This window comes from Pieris rapae, chromosome 16 (assembly GCF_905147795.1).
Source record: "Pieris rapae chromosome 16, ilPieRapa1.1, whole genome shotgun sequence".
NCBI lineage: Eukaryota > Metazoa > Arthropoda > Insecta > Lepidoptera > Pieridae > Pieris > Pieris rapae.
Genome location: NC_059524.1, coordinates 609704 through 632508, shown reverse-complemented (window position 1 = coordinate 632508; position 22805 = coordinate 609704). Strand labels below are relative to the sequence as shown.

The window sequence follows — 22805 nt, the reverse complement described above, 5'->3', positions numbered from 1 at the left end:
TGTTGACTCAGACAAACTATGTCTTATACTGTTATGGACATAAGTTGAGACTCCACCACCTCTAAAATCCGATCTATAATTGAAATAATGAGTGTAGTTTGGTAGATTCATCTCTTGGGCCTGAGTTTCATTAGTGATCCATGTTTCTGTTATTAGTACGATATGAACAGTTTTAGAAATTGTTTTTAAAATGCATTTGAGTTCATCAAATTTGCCTTTCACTCGGATACTCCTAGCATTAAGGTATAAGAACGATAAGCGTGACTTGTGCGGCTGTAGCTGATTATGGTTTTCTAAGACTTCATAGGTATTCGTATCTGTGTTGAGATGTTTGATTGTGTTTATTACTTCGAGTTTTTTGAAAACATTTTGGTAATAGTGGGTATTCCAGATCTGTATTTAATAGTGATGTCAGTATCTCCCGCAGCCTGACGTCGCACTAGTTCATCGTTTAAATTTTGCAGATATTTTTGCTGAGCTGGAGTTAAGTCTGAATAAATTTTAATGGCTTCTGGAAATTTAGACTTGTTACGTAATAAGAATTTAGCCGTACTATTTGTTTCGTAACAAACTTTGATTCTACGGTTTTTGCCTGGATTAAACTTTCCTATACGAAAGACCTTAAGGGGTTTTGGTAGATTTGGGTTTATAGTGGAAATCATTTGTATTATCTTATCCTCATCCTTAAACTTTCTTTCCTCTGCGTTAATGGTTATTTGTTCAGGTATACCTGCAATAATGACGTGTTTCTCCCTTTGATTGCGATCTCTAATCTCATTGATCAGAGTTTCATTAGAAAGATGCTTGTCGGTCAAATCGTTTGGCAACAATTCATTATTGGGCGATTTTTCTTCCACTTTCAAAAGTCTGCACTCCCAGGTATTCATTCGAGCTTCAAGCGAGATAATGTCATCCCGGAATTTCCGCATCACCTCGAGAATAGCAGCGTTGAGGTCTTCCCGCCATTGCTGCCTCAGATCTGCGAGTTTACTATCCATATATTTGGTCAGTATCTCAGTGTCGACGTTTAATGAGGATGCCAAACCTGTTTTTGGTGACACTGATGAAGTAGGAGTAATCTTTTTGCTCTTGCAGGCCGAGCACTTCCACTTTTTCCTATTCATTGGAAGAATTCTTTTAAAATCCGTTTCAGAAAGATCAGCGCAGAAGAAATGCAACACAGTGAGACAAGATGTGCATTTAATCATTTCAGCATCAGAGGCATGTTTTAGGCATTTGCCACAATCCATCTTGTATTATTCAAAAAAAATAAAACCAATAATAATTAAATAATACCAAAAGAAATAAAAAATAAAATAAAAAAATGTAATGGTTAACGAGCAGATTTGATCTCGCGTCGTATTGATTGTGAGTACCACGACGAGAACGTTGCGCCACTACGACGTAGATTCCACAGGCGAATAAATAGTACAGTTCCTTGAGATACTATAACACTGTTAAGTGACTAATGTATGATTAATCACAAGTCACGTATACACTTTACATCAAGTCCCAGAAGTTTTGGTAAATAAGAACCGTTTCTCTCAGCAAATAGCACAGTTAACAAGAACTCCACTATTACATCTGGATAAGCACTTTTGACTTCGTATATTTAAGGAGAACTATTTATTTAGTATTTTATTGCGAGGACACAACGTTCGCACCGCGACTACCCGTAATAAACCCGAATGTAAAAACGTTGAAAAAGAACCCGTGCCACTCTACACAACGATATTTAAGAAATAATTTTCCCAAAAGATCTAAACTCAGTCTAACAACCATTATTAGTACTGGTGAAATATTTCTAACACAATATATTGGTCTTCTCATTTTCAAGGAGTATTTAACTTCGACTAATAAAAACAAATATTGTCAAGTTACTGTAATTCTTTAAATTACCATACAATTTGTATAATAACAAACACTACAGTAGGGCTAAATATGTATTTAGGTATTAGCTTTTTTGGGACTCATTTGGTCGTGTCGTCTTGTTGGTCTTGGCTTTCGTTTTATTACTTCGAATTTCGGTACCTACAGGCTTGTATGACTTCAATTTCCGTTGATGTATTGACCGACTGTTACCAGAATAAGATAAATGTGTTTTTTACTTGTTTACTGATTGCCGTGCTTAACTCTAAACTCCTTGTCGATTACTAGTTCAAGATTGAATTTCCAAAGTTGCCTAAACTTGAAATCGCGTTAAGAAAGCACTGAGGTGCGGGAAATGACTTCTAACACCCAGTAAAAGTACTCGTACATACTCAACGTATATGGTGTTCGTCATAAAACCAAATAAATATTAAGGTGCTGAATATATTTTCTTTTTATCTAGTTGTAAGGTTTAGTTTAGCATACGAAAGAAACCTCGCTAAAAGTGGAGATGGTAATGGAACCCTCTAATGGAAACGCAAATAACCAGCAAATAAACAGTTTATACAGAAATTCAAATATCCCCCTGTAATAAAATGTGGTTGCAGTAGTTCTAGATTGTTGGGGATAGTAAAAGTCAAGTATAAAATTCATTTATCACAGTTTATTAACAAATCATTAAAAATACTAATTTGGCATTCATACATACTTGTTCTTATACATAAGTTTTTTTAATTTTTGAACGAATAAAAATACGAAATAGCAACAACAGAAACAGATAAAGTTTTTTTAATTAGACTAGACATTAGGTAAAAGCTACTTTCTTTTTGACATCCGACTTCTTAATTTCTTTGGCCGGCCCTCTGTAAATTGTCACTTCGCCCTTGTCATTGTCATGTTGGGGCGATTGCTTCTGTGTTGATGTTAAAAGAGCTACTTTTCTTCTCAGCTCTTTAATGAGACCTGTGCTGGATATCCTGGCTGGGGTTTGAGACACTAACTCGGCACGAAGTAGTTCACAGTCTGACCTAAAAATATTTAAAAATATGTTTGATTATATGACAGTATACCGGTGTGAGGGAATGGTGGTCGCGGAAGGTCGATCACCTAGTTGTCTCTAAAACATCATCAATATCTTAAGGTGGCGACTGACATTGAATATTTGCTCGATGTAAGCACATTACAAGTCGAATATTCGGCATGTCAATTGTCAGTACACCAACCCCCTTTTGAATGTTACATTACAAACAAGTCAGTCGCCACCACCTCTACATCCGCCATTTTAACTGCAACTGTGGATAGCACAGGCGATTCGCGAATATTCAGGTGTTGTGAGCATTAAAAAGAGTGGCGGAGAGTTTATTGCCAGTTCTTCTCTTCCGTTCTACGCCCTTGATTTGAGAACTGGCAGTAAATGTATAATTAGATTCATTTAATATTTCTTTTTTTGACGTTCATAAGTGTACATTGTTACCTACATGAATAAATAAATTTTGATTTGATTTGATTTGATTGTTGTGAGCATGAATAAATATTAATGCAGTTATTCACATCGAGCGAAAATTCGATGTCAGTCGCCATCTTTAGAGATGTTTGTGATAAATAAATTTGGTGGATACTATTTATTTAAGCAAAAAAGGTTATGATATTTAGCTTAAGTATAAACTTAAGCTGTAGTTTTCTACTAACAGAGGTGCCTGTACGTTTTGGGAAATGCGTAAACGATGTAGAAAATTCCTATTTAAAAAATAGTTGTAAAAACGACTAAATGACTCAATTATTTAAAGCAAATTAATTAAAGTTTAAAACTTGTTTTCGTATGTTTTCGATTAATTCCGAATACATTTACGGAATGCTGTCCAAGTTTTCCAGACAAAAACATATTATATATAATATATATAACTGTATTATATAATATTCTATTTTACATATATATTATGCTAAGAATACTTAGCTACTATTTAAAAATATATTTTGATTTTATTAATTGTATTTATTATTATTATCAGTAAAGACGTGCGTAGGTAGGTATTAAAACATTATTAATCCAGCAAATAGTAGGTATATGTTTTTATATGTTCAATACTGTGACCAAGATTTAAGATCACAATTTGTGAATTATAAATCATTTAAATGATGACCTTACAATATTAACTTACGTCCAATGATTAATCAACTCCGGCAGCCACCCTGGCGTAGTTGGATCGACAGGTTTCCCAAACAAACGGCACAACTCACGTCGATGTCTCTCGCACAATGCTTCCAGTTGTGTAATGCGATCTTCATAACTATCTGCAATCCAGGTACAATTAAAATTATTACTTCCTATTCTCCGTTAGTAGTAAAATAAAATTTTCTTACAGTAAATGCATTTTGTATATATGTCGCAGCCAACTATCTTAATTAGCCATATAATTAACAGCTTATTAACCTATACTTTTAGTTTTTCCAACGAATATTCGGTTACTATTCGGTATTCGGCCTATTCGGCTGCTTTTTTTATATTCGGTATTCGGCCGAATAAAAAAGAAAGCAGCCTAAAAAAGCGTATTTACATTTCTGTTATAATAATTTAAGTAGCCATTGAAATTGACGATTCTATATATTTGAATTATAATAATAATCTTTATTTTCTCACAAAACTTCATACATGATAAGTTACAACTATTTATTAATGTATGTAAATAATTGTCATTGTTCTTTTGAGGGATAATTATTGTTTATGTGAGACTGATGCCTGCTTAAGGTTATAATTATTAACGTAATCAAAATTTAGAAGGATAAGGTTCTCATTTCATTTATAATCATTCATTAAGTAGTCATGCAGTGCGTTAGCAATATACCGCGCAGAGCAACATCGGGCGCGCGGGCGATGAGGTACATTAGAACAAAAAAAAAGGAGCGCGAAACAATTACGTCTTTTGGCGCTGAAATCCAGCCATATACTTTTGCCTAATATTCGGCTACTCAGTATACTGCCGGATATACTTTTCATTGCATGTCTAAACTAAACGGCACCGTTTAAGATATTCAGCCGTAGCGATTGTAAGAACATTAAATAAACTGGGTTCGTTAGGCCATTTGTACAATAGATTCATTATTTGGCAGAAATAAACAAATATTATGAAACATGACATAAAAATATTTATTTTGAAATTAAATTGCTTAAGTAAAATTTACATTATTTTAATTACTTATTATTATTGTCAATTTGAAGAGATTCCTTTCGAATTTTAGAGTGGCAGAAAGACAAATCTCTACATAGTATAAAATAAAAGTCGCTTTCTCTGTCCCTATGTCCCATTGTATGCTTAAATCTTTGAAACTACGCAACGGATTTTGATTCGATTTTTTTTTAATAGATAGAGTGGTTTACATGTATAATAACATTCATTAAATAGTGGAGAAGTACTGTTATTTTTGAGGTTTCTAATGTGATGTCGTAAATAACGCAGGCTCAACCCTAAGAGTTTTATCAAAATAATGTACTAAGTATTGTACACATTAAAAAGGTCTACAGAAAAGTCCGTGATGGTATATGTCTATATGGTATATGTCACGTATATTATCGGAGCTTAGCTGAGCGGAGAAATAACAATACATAATAAAAACCTCCTTTTCATCAGCATTGCACCCGTGCGAAGCTGGGGCGGGTCACTAGTTAAATTTAAATTAACAGTCAACAGGCTGTACAAGTAATGAAACTGATAGACTATGCTGGCAAGAAATGTATAGCTAGCTGTTTGATCAACTGGCTGAACATGTTTCAGGGTGCTAGTTAAACAACTAGGCTGTTAATTAAACAGCTAATTAAGCTAGTTGGTTGCCACATATATATATATTATACATAGCTAATCTAAACAATAATTTTTAAGAACATACTTATTAATTCTCTATCATAATGAGAATTGGCTCCAGCTTGCTCCTCCCAGATTGTTTGCTTCTCATGCAAAAGAGTCTCAATCTCTAACTGTCTGCTTGCTATCTCTTGGCGCAGCTGAAAATTGTAACAGGTCACATTTTAATCTCAAAGTTCACTATCAAACACTTTCTCTTTAGTCTAAGCCTATACAATTGTCAAATATACAGCCTTATGATCCACCAAGTAGAAAGATAAATAAACAAATCATATACCTTTATATTACTTTGTTTCATTTGAAGAAGATTTTTAAGTATTTCTTGTCTTTTATCGTCAACCTCAGCAAATATTGAGTTTCCTTTAGCTGAAATATTTATTAGAAATATGAAACTGAAAAGAAATAAATAAATTATACAAAAATTTAGAAACAAATCTTTACCTAGTGGTTGCTCCCCAGAATCAACTTGATGGAGCATTGCTTTAATTTCTGCTAGCTCGGCTAATGCAACTGCTTCATTGTCGTTTATATTATTTATTTCTTCTTTTCTCATATCTGCAGCAGCACGCAATTCATTTATTTCAGTTACAAGTTCTTCAAACTTCATTCGCCATGACTCAATTTCTACCCTTGCTGCTTCTATCTCTGCTTTCACGGAGGCTGCTTCATGTATAACTGATGATAATTGTCGTTGTAACTCATCGACTTCTTTAGTGTCACGCTCTGGAGTGGTTCTACATACTATAGCTTTCTCTTCCTTCAACCGACGATTTTCATTTTTTAATCTTGTAATTTCAGCCGTGTTTCGATCGCATATTTCGGCCCCTTGATTTTGTAACATCGTTATTTCCTCTTGCAATGTCGAAATTTGAGAAAGAATTTCCTGTCTTTGTTTTTGTTCCTCAAGCTTGCATGCCTCTAAATCAGCTTGCAGAAAACTTTGCATTTCAAGTGAAGTTTGATAGGTTCTTTTTGTTTCGTGAACTTCTTGATTAATTGCTTCATAGTTACTACTAAGCTCATCGTATTGTTTTTTTAGTAAATTATATCGTTCAGTTAATTCGTCTTCTGATAAGTCTACTTCCGTTTTGTTACTTACACTGGATTCATCCATGTTTATCGACAACGATAATAATAAAGATTTAAAGCACAACAGGAATACTATAATTGAAGCGGTTACGAAAGTTAAAAATTTGAATTAAATTTTATTTACACTTCACAGATAGTACATAGTAGATACATTTTTAAGCTACGTCCTACGATATCAATCACTCAATTATAACATGGCATTTACACTTGACATTCAAAAATTTCAAGTAAAATAAATAATAATAAAATTTTATTGTTTCTCAAATTTTTACATCAATAAATGAGTGTGAGACAATCCCCGTAAGTAGTCAAGAGACACTTGTGTTGGGGTTGACTCGCTACTTCCCTTATCTAAACAAACTTTAACTAAATCTAAATTAACTTAATCTATAAATGCGTGTTTGTGTGTCTATGTGTGCATGTGTGTGTATGTGTGCATGTGTGTGCTGTGTGTGAGCGAGTGTGTGCACGCTGTCAAGTATACAATTCGATCTGTCTCAAACTAGCGAATTCGCACCAAGATGTGCTCAGTTTCCTCGTATGTAGAGTTCTCAGCCACCATGCTACAACCTTTTTACAATCATACAAAACTCTATGATGAAGTCGGAGTTTAGAGTTCAATTGGTTGTAAATATATGCAGACTGACTCACGTACTGACGGCTGGCAAAATTTGAATGGACCATTGCGGAGCGGGCCACAATATCACTCCGTCTTCTATCCTGGCTAGCAGAATTAAAAGGAACACATTTATATAAGATATAAGGTCACATTTAGAAGGTATAATTGCCTTACCGATAACAATCCACTTGTTCTGTACAAGTTAACTGTGGGATATCGATATGGTTTAAAATACATCACTTTTATTAGAGACCACTGCGCTCTTTCCAGCTCAAGAAGTTTAGTTTTTGTGGCACCACCCCATACTGGTATGCAGTATGTAATTACTGATTCACCTAATGCAACGTAAACATTACTCAGTATCACAGGAGACATGTTTTTATTCATTTATTTATCTATTATCAGTTATGAAATAAATATAATTTCATATTTTTGTGGGTGTGTGCAACGGTTAAAAAAATAAAAATCCAATAAAACATTCTGTGATTGTTATACTCTATAGGCTATGCAAATTGCAAACCAAGACTGACAGATATTTCACATAAATCAAATTGAAGCTTGAAAGTTGAAAGTTGAAACTTGAAAGCAAATATTTAGGGAAAGCCAAAAGTCAAAACAGAATTAAGGAGGCGAAAGATATTAATTAAAATGAAACTATTGATAATTTCGAAAATTACTGCACTTCCTGTTTAGTTAAAAAAACTAATCTATTGCTTGGTAGTTATCATCCCGAAGAAAATATGTCATCCTCTCCTCCCACTAAACCTCCCAGAGGCGTAAAACAAGGCAAAGAAACTGTAAGTTTAATGAAATCGTTTTTAGTAAAGCCCTGACTGTATATAAAAGTATTTTTATATACTATCACGGTTATCGGTCTTTTATTAGTAATACTTTTGCGCCACCCCATTTCCATGTCAAGTTTAAGTGTTATCTTTTTCTACCAGGTTCTGTTAAATTTTTATCTCATATACTAAACATCAGCTAAGAAATAGTTTTATTTTTAATTACATATTTTGTCCTCATAATCTTTTCAGAGTGGTTTGTTGATGTCTGTTATTCGGACATTATCAGGCAGTGAAACAAATGAGCAAAGAGAGAAAGAGAGAGCTAAATTAGAGAAAGAATATAAAAAAAGTGATGCAAGACTGGATGAGCTAGTGGCTGAACATGCTAATGAGATTACAGAAGTTATGCAAGTAAGTATTTCCCTACATTAAAGACTAGAAAGTAGATCTGGCATCTATGAACAGTAGAAATAATGTAATAATGATCTTTATCTTCATTTAATGTATTACTTATATTATATACAATTTTGGCAATTAATTATAAAAAAGTATGCTTAAACATATTGCTCACAAGGCTATTATAATTTTTTGATTTAATTGATCTAGAAACATTTGTAATTAAAACAAATTCACAGTTTATGCATATACATATATGTTGCAGCCAACTTAATTAGCCATTCAATGAACAGCCTAGCCTTTTAACTAGTGCCCTGAAAGATGTTGTAAAGAAGTTGTTCGAAAGTAAAGAACTCAATAAAGTATTTAAGAATAATTTAAATTAAACCTTACCAGGTTTATTTAAGTATTAAATTGGTTTTCTAGGTTTGGCTTAATCTGTGTATACATTTTAATGTTTCTTGGTATATGAATTAAAACCAACTAATTTTAGAAATTTGCTGCTGTGGGCACTGCACTCAGTGCATGGGGCCAGCATTGTTCAGCTGCTGAAGCGAGACTATCTGCATGTAGAGCTTTGCTTCGAGTCAGAAGAGATGACTTGAGACGCCTGTGGACGGATGCCAGAACACATCATCATGCGCTGCAGATGTTGACAGATATGTAAGTTTAACCATTTACAAATTCAAACTAGATTGCTAACATTTTGTTGGTGAACATTATTCTTCAATTGTTTTCATAAATTTCTTTAATAATAGATTGTTAGTTGACATGTTGCGTTGTTGGGCATTTCATATTTTCTGTAGGCAATAAATAAAAAATGTCTACTGGTATTACTACTGTTGTAATATAGACTTATGGTCGCCCACTGTATATGAAATTTAATTTTCTTGTGGCTGAAATGTAGAGAGAAAAACTATTAATAGAATTCATTACAGTGACGAAAGTTGTCTACTATACTTTTGTTAAAATTTGCCTACTTTAACCCCCGTCTTTAAAGTTTTGAATACCAATTGACATTCACGTAACAGCGAACGTGTGGTGGTTTGTGAGCGGGAAGCGCGTGAGTTGATGAGTCGCGGACGCGTTGTAGCGAGCGCGCACGCTCTGCAGGCCGCTTTGAGAACGGCAGGCACGCATTTACCGCACGTTCACGCCCTCTCTACGACTACGCAGAATTTGGAGGTAATAAATTAATGTGTCGCTGATGTATTGTTTACTTTATAGAAGTATGATTTTTATTATTTGAAATAATTATCTTTTAAGTTTGCTTTGCGGATGGAGACTAGTTCTTTACATTGTCAGTATTGTGAATTCTCTTCTGAAGTTCAGTTTATTCAATGGAGATCTTAGGTTTGATTTCTTTAAATACATATTTATAAGCAACTTCACATTAAAAAATTATCAGTAACACAAATTTAGACAAATTATCGTACTACGGTGTATTTTTGATTTTAATTTGCGCTAAAGTGTGTGTTATTAAATTAATTTGAATTAAAAATAGGCGAAGAAGTTGGAGCTCGTAGACATGATAGTTCGGAGACTCAGTGATGCGGTGTACAAGGATGAGAGAACGCCGCTAAACAGAAGAGTATCATCTCGTCGCAGGACTACTCTCTTATTAGCAGGTTGCTACTACCGTTTACTACTCTATTAATGAATGTACGCATCACTCATGTTCTAACCATAAAAAATATTAGTTTCAATCTAAAATTATCAGTGACATGTGCTCAGGCCATATAGGGCCACTGATTTGATTTGTGTGTTGTAAATTTTTTTAAGCTTCAAAAGCATATTGTAGGATCCAAAATGAAATAGGCATGTATCATCACCATAATGAGTAATCTAACTGTATAGGCCTAACTCATGAATATTATTTACTTAGATGAGGAACAATAGAGGTCCTAAGGCCGAACCTTGTTCCATTCCACACGGGACAGGCAAAGCCTTTGTTTTGTTTATTTTTACAAGCTGGTAGGTTTATTTTTATAAAAGATGATGTATATTTTCAGAATTAACAAAGAGCGAAGAATTGACAGATGCGCACTTGCAAGATATCACACCGGAGTATGAAGCCTCGCTCACCGAGGAGGATCGCACGTTTGAGACAACGGTAATGATGTCCTTGGAGGCACTTGGCGTTTTGGAACAGCTAAAGGAAGCCACTGAGGTGGGATATTTTGGAATTTTCGGAAGGGCAATTTTCATCATAATTTAATGTTGCGATTAATGGTACATTTATATAGATATAATCAGGTTTAAAAAAGACTTTTTTGTGATAAATTTTTTGTTTAAAATGACAATTCAGCCTTAAGTAATAGACATTATTTTTTTTTAATAATAACGATTTTGCTGTGCATAATGGGTAAAGGTTTTTCTAAATTTTTCCTGTTTCTGTGATATTTTTCAATGATATATTATTCCTTGATAAATAGACAAAGCCGGATTTTTCAATTGCAAACAGATCCTCTTAGATTAGGACAGTAATGGTTTAATGGCTAAAGCGTATAATAACCCTAAGATTACAATTATCAATAATGTTACCCGATGCTTTAACCACTGAGCCCGTACATAATATTATGAATAATATTTGCAGAAATTTAAAGTTCAAATTCAGACGGAACTTCTGGAGGTAATTGACTCTGTGTCGCGTCGTATAATCGACGATGACTTTGAGGATTTCGAGGGGGAAGAGGACGGAGACGTTTGCGAGGAAGGTGTGACAGAGACGGGTAGACCGCTTGCGAGGCTCGTCACTTGTTTGGGTGATGAGTTCAAGGCCTGCGGGATGAGGAATAAGAGGTATTTTTATGTTGATTATAGGACGGCAACGTAGTCGGCTTTAGTCTGTCTTGCCTAATATAAGACAATTTAGGTATATTTTTAATAATTGGACTTTAGTTTTATTAAATATTTGACTGCTAATTAAATTTTCCCTATAAACGTTATTAATTTAATTAACGACCTAATTCAGTTTCGTTGGGATATTTATTTTTAATTTGGAAATAATTATATCAATCTAATGTTGAAAGAATTTTGGGAATCGGTAAAGTTTTTGATTATGTCTGTCACATTCGAATAATGAAAGGATTTTGATCTTGTTATTTACGGGTGATTTTAATAAAAGAGGATGTTGTTGACGTCTTATAAATTGATCGATCAGCTGCTAATAGTCTGTGGTAAAAAGAACTGTCTTTAATGAACTTTTGTGTTAAAGATTAATCCAAGTGTGGCGTGCGTCGCTTCAGAAGCACAAAATCCCGGATTCTTGCCTTCACACGGAGCATCACTACTGGAGCGCTGTGCAGCAAGTGGTATGTTAAAAGATATGAAAAATTGAACACCTCTAAACCTACTTAACCGATTTTGATTCATTTGAATCAAACAATATAATATAATTTTATTATGTTGGTTAAAAGAAAAAAAAATGACATATATACATGATTTTCCTATATTGATAAGCTAGGAAAGTTATTTAATACTAATTAAAAGAGTTCTATGTGGGATATGAGTAAGGAGTTCCTCTGCCCATGGACATAATGCCCATGGGCATGAAACTCCGCCACTCTTTAATCGTCAAGTTTTGAATCATAAAAATTGTTTAAATTGCAATGAAGCAATCCCAAAGATACTATCTTTTAAAAAATTTATAAAAAACTTTGATTAGTTTATGTTTAATGAAAGATTTGAAGTTATTTAGTGATAATTCTCTAATGCCGATTAGGAGTTTGTTGTTAAAATGAATACAAATTCCATATTTTTTTTTTAAAGAACAGGGGGCAAACGGGCAGGAGGCTCACCTGATGTTAAAAATAAATAAAAATAAATAAAATACGTTTATTTTGGAACATAAGATCTTCTAGGTATCACTTATTCCACGTCAATCAATTCAAACTTGTAGGCATCCCTACTCATCGGCAAAGACAGAGGGTGTAGGCCGAGAGAAAAAGCCGGCGTAAAAAACTCTCGGTACTCTTTTTAAAAAAGCAAATCATCAAACAATATTTAAAACAAATATATCAAATTAATTAGAGGCAGCCTGCCCAGCACTAGTCCCAGGCCCTTTTATCAACTAGATAATCAATAACTTTATAGTAAGCCTTTTTACACAGCTTTTCTTTAATACATTTCTTAAATTTATTAAAAGGCAGAGATAAAAGAGCCTCTGGGATTTTATTAAAGAAGAGTATCCCTTTCCCCAAAAAAGAATTACTAACTTTACACAGTCTAGTACGGGGAAATTGCAGCCTGCGTTTGTTCCGAGTATTGACATTGTGCGTATGTTCTAATCTAGTATATTTATCACTATTTTTGTATACAAACATAATATTTTCATAAATATATTGCGAGGGAAAGGTAAGTATATTAATTTCCTTGAATTTATCTCTGAGAGATTCCCTACATTTTAAATTATAGATTGCACGAATAGCCCTCTTCTGCAGAATGAAAACAGATTCGACATCAGCAGCGTGACCCCATAACAATAAGCCATAAGTCATTAGGCTGTGAAAGTAACTAAAATAAACAAGTTTAGCTGTATCGACATCAGTCAGTGAGCGAATTTTTTTAACCGCGTAAGCTGCAGAACTAAGTCTCTTCGCCAATCCGTTGATATGAGGGGACCACTGAAGTTTTGAATCCAAGGTGGTCCCAAGAAATACAGTTGTATCATCCAGATTCAATTCTTCATTATTTATAGTTGGTCTAGTACCCATAACCCTCGCATTTCTTGCACAAAATTTAATGCATTTCGTTTTCTTAGCATTAAGCAGAAGGTTATTCATACTAAACCAATGGACAATCGAAGAGAGAGCGTTGTTCACATCGTCAAAATTGGTTATTTGTCTTTTGATTTTAAAAATCAAGGACGTATCATCTGCAAACAAAACTATCTGATGTTTTTTCTCTACCATGAAAGGTAGATCATTTATATAAACAAGAAAGAGGAAAGGGCCAAGAATTGAGCCCTGTGGTACCCCCATATCCACTGCCGACCCAGAGGACCTCTTACCATTCACTTCGACCTTCTGAGTTCTACCATGTAAGTACGAAGTCAGAAGATTCAGTGCGGTATTCTTGATGCCATAGTGGCGGAGTTTCCCGATTAAGGTCTCGTGTTGGACACAATCAAATGCTTTGGATAAGTCGCAGAAAACACCTAAGGCGTCATGCGACTCCTCCCAAGCCTTAACTATATATCTATATAACTCAACGCCGGCATCGGCTGTCGAGCGACCCTTGGTAAAACCGAACTGATTATTGTGTAATAATTTGTTTGCGTTAAAATGACTTACAAGTTGATTTAATATAGTTTTTTCAAAGATTTTACTACAGGTAGGTAGTACGGAAATAGGTCTAAAGTTACTGGGGTCGGACATATTACCTGCTTTAAATAAAGGAATTACTTTACTATGTTTCATAAGATCGGGAAACTCCCCACTTTCGATACAATTGTTGAAAATTATAGCTAGATGGGGGGCAATTATATCAATTATGCTACTAATTATTTTTACAGAAATACCCCAAAGATCGGTAGTGTTCTTAATATCAATAGTTCTAAATATTCTAACTATATCGTCGGCACCAATGGGTCGGAATGTAAAACTGACCTTGCACTCGTTTACATTATCTTTGAGCAGCGATTCAGCGAGAGCGGGAGACGATTTAAGAGACTTGGTAGTCGAAATTGGAATGTCAGAAAAGTACTTATCAAAAACAGTCGCTATCTCTTCGTTAGATTTGATTATAGTGTTACCGACACATAGTTCGATGTCACGATTGCGATCTTTGACTCTTCCAGTTTCACTATCAATTATCTTCCAAGTCATTTTAGTTTTATTTGTACTATTTTCAATCTTGTTTTTTATATATAAGGACTTGGCCGCGTAACAAACTTTTTTAAATAATTTAGAATAATTTCTAACATAGAGAGTAAATTCTTCATTATGATTGTATGACTTTTCAGCGTAAAGGTCAAACAACCGTTGTCTACTTTTATAAATTCCCGCTGTCGCCCAATCACTGAACGATTTACACTGCGAATCAGAGACTTTCTTTGGGGTAAAGATGGTTTTGAACTCCTTATTTATACAATCACTTAGATTGTTGTATTGTGTATCAACGGTAGTACCTACCGGTAATAGAGGTAGGTGTTTACCTATATTATGTCTAAATCTCACCATTCGCTTTTTATTTACTGGAACAAACACACTGCTCTTTTTTACTTGTTTCACCACTTTACATTTTAGCGCCACTAACTGTCCACAGTGATCTGAGCTAAGATTTGTTGTAATTGAGGTTTGCATTGCCTCTGCATCTGTAAATACATTATCTATACATGTAGCAGTGGAACTTGTAATTCTAGTGGGCTCGAGAAACAAGTTTACAAGATTGTAGGATTTTAATAAAATATTGAATTTTTTACTAATGGAGGTATTTTCTAATAAATTTATATTGAAGTCACCACATACAATAATATACTTATTGTTCTTAAAAATAACTTTACACAATATTTCCTCCAACTTTTCTTCAAAAAAATCGTAGGATGCACTTGGTGGTCTGTAAACACTTAAAATAATGCAATTCTCAAGTTCTACACAGGCTACCTCCAAAGAGTGTTCAACAGATAGACGCACGATGTCATTACGTTAAGTGATACCGCCGCCCATGGACACTCTCAATGCCAGAGGGCGAGTGCGTTGCCGGCCTTTTAAGAATTGGTACGCTCTTATAAGGAGTAGTCTATCTTTTGAAGCTTGGTTAAGGCTTTCATTTAATGAAGGATATATGCGAGGCGAGGTATATACTCAGGGCTTATTATTTTAGATGCAACTACTTCTAACGGAATACTTAGAGATAGAGAGCGTTAACTTGTCTGGTACAAGGACACTAACCACCGAAACAGCTGCACCTGAATTGAAGCTGTCTGACTATTTTGCTAAGAAAAGGCCGCAGAGACGACGCGACAAGCTGTTTAGACTTACTGGTACGTTGTATGTTTTCAGTTATAATTATCGTCTCATTTCAAGAAAACACTTTTTTTTTAAATTATATTATTGAATTTATGTATTAAACTTATAATTATTTAACATAATTTTAAATTTATCCGACGTTTCGCGTGCTTTACGGTGACTGAAGACGAAGTTGTCAAATGTCAAAAAGTATCACAGGTGTAGAAAAAGTTGTATTATCTGTATTAATTTCCCCGGAGTTGATATCGACTAAAAGATGAAGGGGCAATGGTATAGGAGCCTCACCTGCTGTTAAGTAATGCCCATGGATCACCGACATTGACATAATTGCAAGTGTGTTGCCGTTCTTTTAAAAATTGGTACGCTCTTTTTATGATGATTGAAAAAGAGTGGCGGCAAGTTTTTTGCCAGTTCTTCTCTTCCGTTCTACGCCCTTGATTTTAGGAGTGGCAGTAAATGTAAATTCACGATTAATTTTTTTTAACGTTCATAAATGTACTTGTTTACCTATATGAATAAATATATTTTTGTTTGTTTGTTTTATTAGTTATGAAACAATCAACAATAAAATTGGTGCGATTGACCATGGGACCCATTTGCGATCGCAAACTTGTATCAAACTTAACCTGAATACTGTTGTTTATTGCAGCGGCCGCCACTCCGGTGTCAAGTGGTCCCTTGACCCGCAGACAACGCTACCCCCTGGTGTGCCCTCCGCATCCCGCCCTGCTCCACGCTATACTGCCGGCCTTACACGCCTTGTGTACCAATCTGGAGAAACCTGGGTGAGTTTCTCATTTGCAGTAATCCTCGAAAATGCATTTAATTTCCACATTTGTGGATGCATCTAGTGTGTTTGTTTTGGGGTTTATTTTTGACTTTGTTTTTATTTTAAGGATGTTTCTGTTTGGTTTCCGAATAAATAAATAGACAGTTTGTGGGTTATATGTGTAAAAAGTAAATAATTACGGTGACGTAATTATAACCCCCCCTCCTCCTCCTCCTCTCAATAGTGCTTACATAATACTTAAACGACCCCTAAATGTAAATTTTTAAATATTTAGGTTTTGCCAAATTTAAAAGTTCAAACTTTAAGTAGTATAACAAACAAAACAAAAAATAATATATGATTTCATTTTGATAAAACCGTGTAAAATTAAAGAGTCAACGTTGGAACGTGGGTTTGAGAGGTATAGGCATACAACATATAGTTGAAACTTGTTCAGCGGAGGCGAGTGCTCCCTTCGCGCTTTCATAACGGACTACGTGCGCTGGGGCGAGAGCGAGCGCCTCGTGGCCGAAGCCCGAGGCACCATCGAGGCTGCCATGAAGGAGCCCTCTGCCTGGAGGGAGAGGACCCTCGCGACCAACGCTGCGTAAGGAGTTTTATTTAGTCATATTTCCATATTTTTTTAACTCAGTGATAATTCTGAAAATCTATATCGCAAACAGTGATGCCACAAAGTGTTCCTTTGACCAGTTTCATGTACCCTTTATTTATAGTTTGTTGGTTTCGGTTCGAGGTTTAATATGAATTTTAGAGAAGAGTTTTATAGGTACATATAAAATTTTGTCATTGCTAGGATTAGGACACACCACAGTTGATTGATTCCTCCTATTTTCAGAAAAATCTCTTACTTTGACTTCACCCATAGTTTTCGATTACTTTATCCCTTCGAATTAAAATTAAAATTCAAAACATTTATTAATATTTTTGAACGTATTTTGTAAACGCGTTTAAATTATTATTAATATCGAGAGGCAATTTGTAGAAGACGCTTCATGTATATTTTGTTTTTTATTTTTCTGGAATTTGGTTTGAGATATGTTATAAGAAAGATGTTGGGCTTACTGAATACTACATTTCATGTGCGCAGAGTTAATTCACAATTGTGTTTTTAATGTATATAATTTAATTTTATTTCTGATTTCGACTATGCATTGGCTTATTATTTTTGTTAATAAAAAAATGTTGGAGAATATACTTGAATAAGTTTGGTATGATTTTAATTTAAAATGTTATCCAAATATTTAGTATAATAATTATAAATCGTCGATTCAGCGGCGAACAGCGCGTAGTATTCGCGAGTTGTTCGCGTGCTTGGGCCGCGGTGGAAGTCTGCTCAAAGGCCGCTCGCCGTGCGGGCGCTTGCGGCGGCCTAGCCTTGGTTCGAGCCGCCGAAGCCGCTATAGGTAGGTTGCCTATATTTTTCTGAATTATTTTTTAAACAAATTTTTATATAGACATTGACATAACACTTTTTTCTAACAAAACACACATACAACATACAAAAAAACACAAAAATAATCAAATATTTTTTTTTAACAAACAAGGTATGTTTTAAGTATGTGCGTGTCTGCTGTAGTTTTAATTGGCCCTGGTTTTTTTTTATATAGAACAGGGGCAAACGGGCAGGAGGCTCACCTGATGTTAAGTGATACCGCCGCCCATGGACACTCTCAATGCCAGAGGGCTCGCGAGTGCGTTGCCGGCCTTTTAAGAATTGGTACGCCCTTTTCTTGAAGGACCCTAAGTCGATGGTTCAGCATTATATATCTTTGCCTAAAGAAAATGAGTCGAGGAATAATATTATTTCGTCCAGGTTCCCTAGCAGTCCACGCCCGCAGCGCCCATGGCCGCCTGACGCCCGGGCCGCCTTCGCGGGCAGCGCGTTGGTTGGCGGACGATGACATAGTGAGATTCCTGCAGGCGCTGCCCAACTATCGCCTGTTGCACGATCAGAAGGACACGCCCATGCAAAAGGTGATTTAATACCAGATAGATTAAAGCCAAAAACTGTTTTAATTCTATACGTAGTTCGGTTAATTATAATACTTATGATTGACTTCGTTAAGAAATACTTTAATACAACCATAACTACTTTCTTTAAATTTTTAAAATTAAATCAAGCGTAACAATTCTTAAAAGGCCGGCATCGTACTAGTGAGCATACGTCTGCCCTTGTAATAATAAGGCACTAAATCACTTAAAAAGTACGTAACAACCAACAACTAGAATAAAATTTTTAGTACAATGGTTTAATAATAAAAAATAAACATTCACAACTTATTTTCAAATAATTCGGTAAATTATCTAGTATTTAAATCGTTGGATGGAAATGTTATCGAGTCCGCAACACTATATTTATATTTTTAATTTCAGGAGTTGAAAGCGGCCTATGAGCGGGAAGCGGAGATTTTAGGGACCTCTTTGGGTGATGGAGAAATCAGCATCAGGGAAGTGGTTGTGGATAACCATTTGCTCGAAGAGCTGGCTGTGCTCGCTGAAACCATGGTAAGATTATATATATATATATAATGTACTGATTACTTTACAGAGGGCAAACGGGCTGATTAATATTCTTTAGCTGACTTAGTTTATCTATTTTGAAAACAAAACTTTATTATACAATTAAAATGAATATCGCGGGCAGCTAGTCTCTTCATTTATCATAATTATGTACTTGTTTAAAATATATTATTCATAAACACCCGAACCCAATAATTAATCCACAATCTCAGATCAGACCGTGACAGTCGATCGATCTCCTATTTTTGGCAACTGATTGAATGCAATCTCTTCGCTCTTTATACTCATATTTGATAATCAATATAAATCAAATAAAGTAAATAAAACCGTACAAATAATATTAAAATATACATGTCTATTTTTAAAACATGTCATTGGAAAATTAACTAGACAACTTTTTTCGCAATTTTTACAGGAATGGATCAGTTCAAATATCCGAAATCTTCCAAATACGTTAAGTGCGGGTGGAGTTCTACATCTCGGAGATAAATCTGTGAATGATCTCTACGCGGCCGCATCCATCTTTGATGAGATCGCAAACAAGTGTCTGCTTTTCTTGCATTTGGAGGTAAATATGTTTTTTTTTAATTGCAGAACGTTTAAGCGTCCATTTACAAATATTGTTAATTATATATAATTTTTATACTATATGTATATATATGTCGCAGTAAAGTAGTTAAATCAGAGAGTTAATTGAATATCGATCGTTAATCAACTGTCTAGAGATTTAATTAACTCTCTCATTTAACTACTTTACTGCGACACATATATGTATAACACGTGGTCGAACAGTTCAGGCTAGAAACATGTCTGAAAATAAAAGTTCGTTTATTCAAAACATTCAAAACCGATGATGATGATGAATTTGGTGTGTACCGGCCTATAATCATTCACCTTTATTAGCGTTTCCTCCTGCATGTACCAGTTGCGAATTAATAATCAAAAGAAAATGTCGAAATCTTTCCTGTTTCGCTCTTTTAAATTGTTGATTGCTACTCGTCCCAAACAAAATGGCGGCAAACGGGCGGAGATGTAGACGGCGCCTGAGCAAATGAGTGAAATCACAGTAGAAAGAGACAACATCATGGTAACTTTCAACGCATCGCGAAACTATTAACGATTTCGTCATAGTTTTCCAGTCAAAAATTTAGCATTTCTAAATAGTTTAGTTGAAGGAATAATTCCTGAATAAATTAAAGAATAAATGCGGATAAGAAAGAAGTTATTTAAAATCTGATGATGAAAAATCATTTTATTTGTATCAGATGCGCATCGAATGCTTCCACTACTTGGGCCAAGAGTGGGAGGAGAGGCCCGATGGTGGGGAGGGCGGGGAGGCGGGGGGAGTGGCCCGTTTGGCCTCCAGCCTCCTGAGGTTCCACGAGAGGGCCTCCACTATATTGGCGCCAGTCAGGCTTGCGGTGAGTATTCCTTTGAGGTTTTCTTTAACATTAGGAATACTATATTGTTTGCTTTTTGATATAGATTTGAGTTTAATGTGTAAGAAAAGTAATCTGTTCTGTGATAACTAAAAATGTAGGAGCCTGGGTATATTCCGGGAATTTCCCTAATATTTGAAGGCTCCTTTAAGAATTAATGTAAAAAAAAAACAAAATGTGGACGACGTGTGTTATGCATAGAAGACTGAGCAGGAGGCTGATCTGATGGTTAGTGATACCGCCGCCTATACACACGGCGAAAAAGCTCACTAGTGCGTTGCCGGCCTATTAAAAATTGGTGCACTCTTAAGGGATCCTAAGTCGATTTGGTTCAGAAATATTAATTGGCAGCTCGAAAATGCTCGGTTGTGGAATGATAGACGTCGAGGTGATACGGATGCACAACCTTTTACTTATAAACCAATATTTTATTTCAACAGTATATAATGAACGGTATTGGCGAGATGATGTCATCGGCAGTTGTATGGCGATGGCAAGGTATAGAACGCGCGGGTTTAGGGGCCACAGGGGGGCTAGGGAGCAGTCTGGGAATTGGGGGGAGGGCAGCGGGAGATAGGCTGGCAACACTGCGCCATTGCCTCGCAGCGTTGCAATTGCCTCATGATGGATTACACGCAGCGCATGCATATCTTCATTTATTGTCATGCTCTCCGGAGGTAAGATAAAAATAACTTTTAATAGAACATGCTTGTTTGAATGTAAGATACTTTCTACCAATTTAACGTACCTCCTACATTTTTCAAGTGAAACTTCTCTAGGCATATGAGGGTATTTTTAACGGATAAAACGTCACGAAGATGTGCAGCGTTTTTGTCGAAGAAAAGGGAGAGGGCGATTGAGACTGATTGAGAAAAAATATACGCTATTGGTTGATGTATTATTATATATATATATATGTTACTTATTAGATCTTTAGATGGCAATTTAATCGTATAACGTCTCGTGCAGTACACGCAGACTTTATTAATTTATATTATCATTAGCACGTATACTCTCTGTAAACGGTGTGAATATAGATATACAAATACATGAACTGATTATATACTGGTACATCACATTCAATTATTAGGGCTTATACCTTAGTAATACATAATTAATTTACAAAGAAGTTTCACGTCTGACATGTGTACTCTGTACGCACGAACTTTTTTTAAATAGAGGTACAACATGTAGTTACATATAATACGCAGTTATTCACTCGCATGCACCCACACACTTACTCCTTTCCTCACATACTGGGTGTATGACACATACACACACACTGATGCACTCACGCGTGTTGTAAACTGTTTAGAATTTAAAAAACATATATTATATTCAGATTTTTTATTCCGTAGAATTCTGACATTTCATGAGTGTTGCTAAATGAGAAAAAATTGACACATTTGAGGGAAATAAAAAAACGATATGCTAAGTATTTTTTGTTTTTAAAAATCAGAGTATATGTAATTTATATTAACATTGTTATGGCAGAGCTGGGAACCCTGACACAGGTATTCTTTACTTAAACGGGTTCCCAAATCTTACACATTATGATGATATTTTTTCTTCTCATTTATATTATTTTTTTATCTTTAACAATTGAAGCCTTTGACTCCATACAATTTGTCTAAAATAAAAATAAATTTCAGGAAATAATAGCTGCAGTACGCGAAAGAGGCCCCCAATTCTCAGAGCTGGAATACTTGAATGCTTTCAAAGTGATCGGAGCCCGCAGATCTATGTCTCCAGCTGAGATGAGGGCACAACTCAAACAGTTGTCGGCTGCATTGGGTCATGTTGGGGTCACTGTTTAAGAGTCAAATTCAATCTTGGACAGAGACTACAAACAAAATTGAACCGACTTTATGTACATGGCAACATTTTTTTTTATTCATTGCCCCCCCAACACGCAAGGGTCAAAAGTGGCAACATAAAGACCTGGCTTTAGTTACCACGGTTACGATTGCCGATGTAAACAAATTCGACATTTAGGAATGAAGTGCCTACTACCAAGTTCATTAGTGACGAGACTGTTCAAGACGAAAAGACTTACATATTATGTTATAGTCATTGATTTAAAATGAAAAGAATCACCTTTGCCAATTGAAAAATAAATGTTGGCATGTTTTTAATTTCCTTCCTTTATTTATTGCTAGATTAATTTATTTACTAAGAACTGTAACTGTGCTAATATATTTTAATAAATATTTAAAAAAATAGATATTTTATTCTGATTATTTATGTGTATTTTATTTCACTAACGATGTTCTGTTTGTAGAATGTCACACCATTATTACGAAAGCCCGTATTCTAGAACGTTAATCAAACTTTGATTTTAAATTAAAGAGCTGTGAAAACATTTTTATGTATGAAGTTTCAGATATTAAATAGAAAAATTTTTAAAGACGAGAATGTGACCTTAGGTCTAGACGAATTAGATTATGGACCTAAGAAAAAAAAGAGATTT

General features: G+C 34.9%; 2 protein-coding genes across 2 annotated transcripts; one reads left to right on the top strand and one right to left on the bottom strand.

Moving 5' to 3' along the window:
* Window positions 1–2513: 2513 nt before the first annotated feature.
* On the bottom strand, window positions 2514–6948 carry LOC110991746 (protein Spindly). The gene is made up of 5 exons (XM_022257227.2): window positions 6168–6948; window positions 6004–6092; window positions 5752–5866; window positions 4029–4161; window positions 2514–2897 (listed from the first exon to the last, which is right to left on the bottom strand). The coding sequence occupies exons 1-5, from the start codon at window positions 6838–6840 to the stop codon at window positions 2675–2677; spliced, it is 1233 nt and encodes a 410-aa protein (XP_022112919.2). The 5' UTR covers window positions 6841–6948; the 3' UTR covers window positions 2514–2674.
* Window positions 6949–8005: 1057 nt separating this feature from the next.
* Window positions 8006–22484, top strand: LOC110991732 (exocyst complex component 4). The gene is made up of 18 exons (XM_022257204.2): window positions 8006–8231; window positions 8469–8630; window positions 9109–9278; window positions 9647–9800; window positions 10120–10243; window positions 10628–10785; window positions 11212–11417; window positions 11833–11929; window positions 15441–15600; window positions 16236–16371; window positions 16813–16962; window positions 17649–17779; window positions 18190–18350; window positions 18750–18881; window positions 19312–19464; window positions 20162–20317; window positions 20776–21012; window positions 21988–22484. The coding sequence occupies exons 1-18, from the start codon at window positions 8175–8177 to the stop codon at window positions 22150–22152; spliced, it is 2709 nt and encodes a 902-aa protein (XP_022112896.2). The 5' UTR covers window positions 8006–8174; the 3' UTR covers window positions 22153–22484.
* The last annotated feature ends 321 nt before the right edge of the window (window positions 22485–22805 follow it).